At 41.2% G+C, this 2,954-nt stretch overlaps 1 protein-coding gene across 1 annotated transcript in view; it reads right to left on the bottom strand.

Annotated features, from left to right (window-relative positions):
* Nucleotides 1–2,954, bottom strand: part of ZMYM1 (zinc finger MYM-type containing 1) — a 37,503-nt gene that overhangs the window by 13,599 nt on the left and 20,950 nt on the right. Inside the window, exons 5-6 of the mRNA XM_012804101.2 lie at nucleotides 1,642–1,816; nucleotides 1,331–1,543 (exon numbers count right to left, since the gene is read on the bottom strand). Coding sequence (XP_012659555.1) covers nucleotides 1,331–1,543; nucleotides 1,642–1,816 — 388 coding nt within the window. The remainder of the gene's footprint in view (nucleotides 1–1,330; nucleotides 1,544–1,641; nucleotides 1,817–2,954) is intronic.

Genomic DNA, 2,954 nt, shown 5'->3' on the forward strand with positions numbered 1-2,954 from the left:
TGCTCGGTAGAGTATCGTACCTTCATATCTCACAGAAACCTCAAACTTGGGTTCAAGCAATTCTCCTGCCTCAGCCTCCTAAGTAGCTGGGACTTTAGGTGCCCACCTTAACGCCCGGCTATTTTTAGAGACAGGGTCTTGCTCTTGCTCTGGTTGGACTCAAACCTATGACCTCTGGCAGTGCACTCGCCTTGGCCTCCCATAGCGCTAGGATTACAGAAGTGAGCCACCTTGTCCAACATTCAATTGCTTATTTTAAAGGAAGAATTTATAGGGTTAGATCTAGGTCTCAAAACATCCCATGAACAAGCAACAAGCAACATGTATAACAGTCCCATCTTATAAAAGGGGCTCAGAGTACTAACTGTGTTCATCTCATTTCATCTACCAAAGTAAGACCAGCTTCTCTGCTCTCAGAAGGACCTACCTAAGCCTCTCCTCAGAAATAGGGGCTTATTTCTCACTGAATTATTTCCTCTCATGACTGATCCTTTTTTTTTTTGAGACAGTTTTACTATGTCACGCTCGGTAGAGTGCCATGGTGTCACAGCTCACACAATCTCAAACTCCTAGGCTTAGGTGATTCTCTTGCCTTAGCCTCCCAAGTAGCTGGGACTACAAATGCCCACCACAACACCTGGTTATTTTTTCCGTTGTTGAAGTTGTCATTGTTGTTTAGCTGACCCAGGGCAGGTTTGAACCCACCAGCCTCAGTGTATGTGGCTAATGCCCTACCCAGTGAGCTACGGGTGCCATCCTGACCAGTAGATTATTATAATTTATTTCTTTCTTTTTGAGACAGAATCTCACTTTGTCACCCTAGGTACAGTTCCATGGTGTCATAACTCACAGCAACCTGAAACTCCTGGGCTTGAACAATCCTCTTGCCTCAGCCTTCCAAGAAGCTGGGACTACAGGTACCTATCATGACACCTGGCTAGCTTTTCTATTTTTTAGTAGAGATGGGGTCTCACTCTTGCTCAGGCTGGTCTGGCATTCCTCAATTCCAGCAATTGGTCTGCCCGAGTTGTAGGATTATAGGCATGAGCCACCATGTCTGGCCTATTTTGGTTATCTTTGTTTGTGGTTTATAAGCAGGATTCAACCTGGTAAAATAATCCATCTGAGATTATTTAGGAACATTTCCATACTGGATTTATCATGAATTTGTATGCAAGAAGAATCTGTCAAAGTTTTCTATTTCACCTTCATCAACTTAACAACTGAAATCATTCCCAAGAGTACTAAAAACAACATTCCCACATTTTCCTAGAGTAGAACAATTCACAGGCCAACTAAGGGAAGAACAGTAGTTGATCTTTATTCGTACCTGCTTATATGCTGTAATATTCTTTGAACTGCTACAGTTCTGGGCTGGTCCTTCCATCTGAAATATCTGGAACACACTAGAGCTGGTGTAACAATAAGCTCCACAGTTCTCACAACAGTTCATGATGAGGTTGTTAGCAGAGTGAAACTTTGAAAAACAGGCACCACTGCAAAGACTATGTTTCACATTTTGATATTTTACTTCATACTGAATCTAGGATTAAAAACAAAAGATTCAGTAAAAACTGCTAGTTAAGGAGCATCATCAGACTCCCTTGAAAAGTAAAAAAAAAAAAAGCCCCTCCAACTTACAACAGCAGTCTTCTGACACATGCTGCACTTGGTCAGATCGCTATTAGAGCAGATGGTAACAAATGGTTTCCTTTTTTCTTCATACGATAAGAGACAAGATGGGCTGCAAAAATTTCTGCTAGAGCTAGTATCTTCCAGCTGGATAGTGATTATATCCTTTGAATTTAAAATGTCTCTAAAAAGAAATAACAATGACACCATTAAATACTTTTATCACAATTACTAATGACTACTCAGCAAAATCCTTCCGCTGCTTGATTTACCCAAACAACTCTGAAATAAGAGTAAGAACTTTAATCTTGAAATGAGAAAACCTGAATCCAGGATCTAGTTCTATCACTTATATTAAGCAACCTTGGATAAGTCATTTTTAACCACTAAGTATTAATTTCCTCCTCTATAAAGTAGGGATTACAACACATATCTCATAGTGCAAAGTTTTATAAAAGACAGGGATCTCATGTTGACCAGGCTGGCCTAAAACTCCTAGGCTCCAGGGATTCTCCCAAACTCAGTCTTCAGTGTGGTGGGGTAAACACCACCACACCTGGCTTTGATAGTACAATTTTGAAGGCTACTTAGCCTGTATTAGTGGATGCTAGTGATAACAGAGTGATGATGAGCAATCATATTCACACATAACTTTGGAATCTTTATGACAGTATGGTCTGCCAATCCTTGGGGGATTCCCCAGATACTTCCAGGGTTCCACAGGATCAAAACTATTTTCATAATAGTATTAAAAGTTATTTGCCTTTCCACTGTGGTAACATTTGAACACATGGTATAAAGGCAAGTGTGAGAAATTCCCCTCCTTGGTATACACACAAGCTCAACTCAAATGAGCACGTGCATGCTCATCAACACTACTGCTCACAACAGCCAAGAGACCGCAACAGCCCAAATGTTCATCAATGAATGAATAAATGGATAAAACAAATGGTGGTATATAAATACAGTGGAATATTAGTTAGCTATAAAAAAGAATGGAATAATACAGGATGGCAATAAAGTTTGGGTGCAATTAAAAATGCAGTTTTTGGCTTGGGACCTGTAGCTCAGTGGCTAGGGTGCCAGCCATGTACACTGGAGCTGGTGGGTTGGCTCCAGGGCAGCCAGGGCCTGCCAAACAATAATGACAACTCCAACCAAAAAAATAGCCAGGTGTTGTGGTGGGTGCCTATAGTCCCAGCTACTCGGGAGGCTGAGGCAAAAGAATCGATTAAGCCTAAAAGCTTGATGTTGCTGTGAGCTGTGATGCCACAGCACTCTTCCCAGGGTGACAAAGTGAGACTGTCTCAAAAAAAAAAAAA

This window comes from Otolemur garnettii, unplaced genomic scaffold (genome assembly GCF_000181295.1).
Source record: "Otolemur garnettii isolate 467f Iridium unplaced genomic scaffold, OtoGar3 scaffold00025, whole genome shotgun sequence".
Lineage (NCBI taxonomy): Eukaryota > Metazoa > Chordata > Mammalia > Primates > Galagidae > Otolemur > Otolemur garnettii.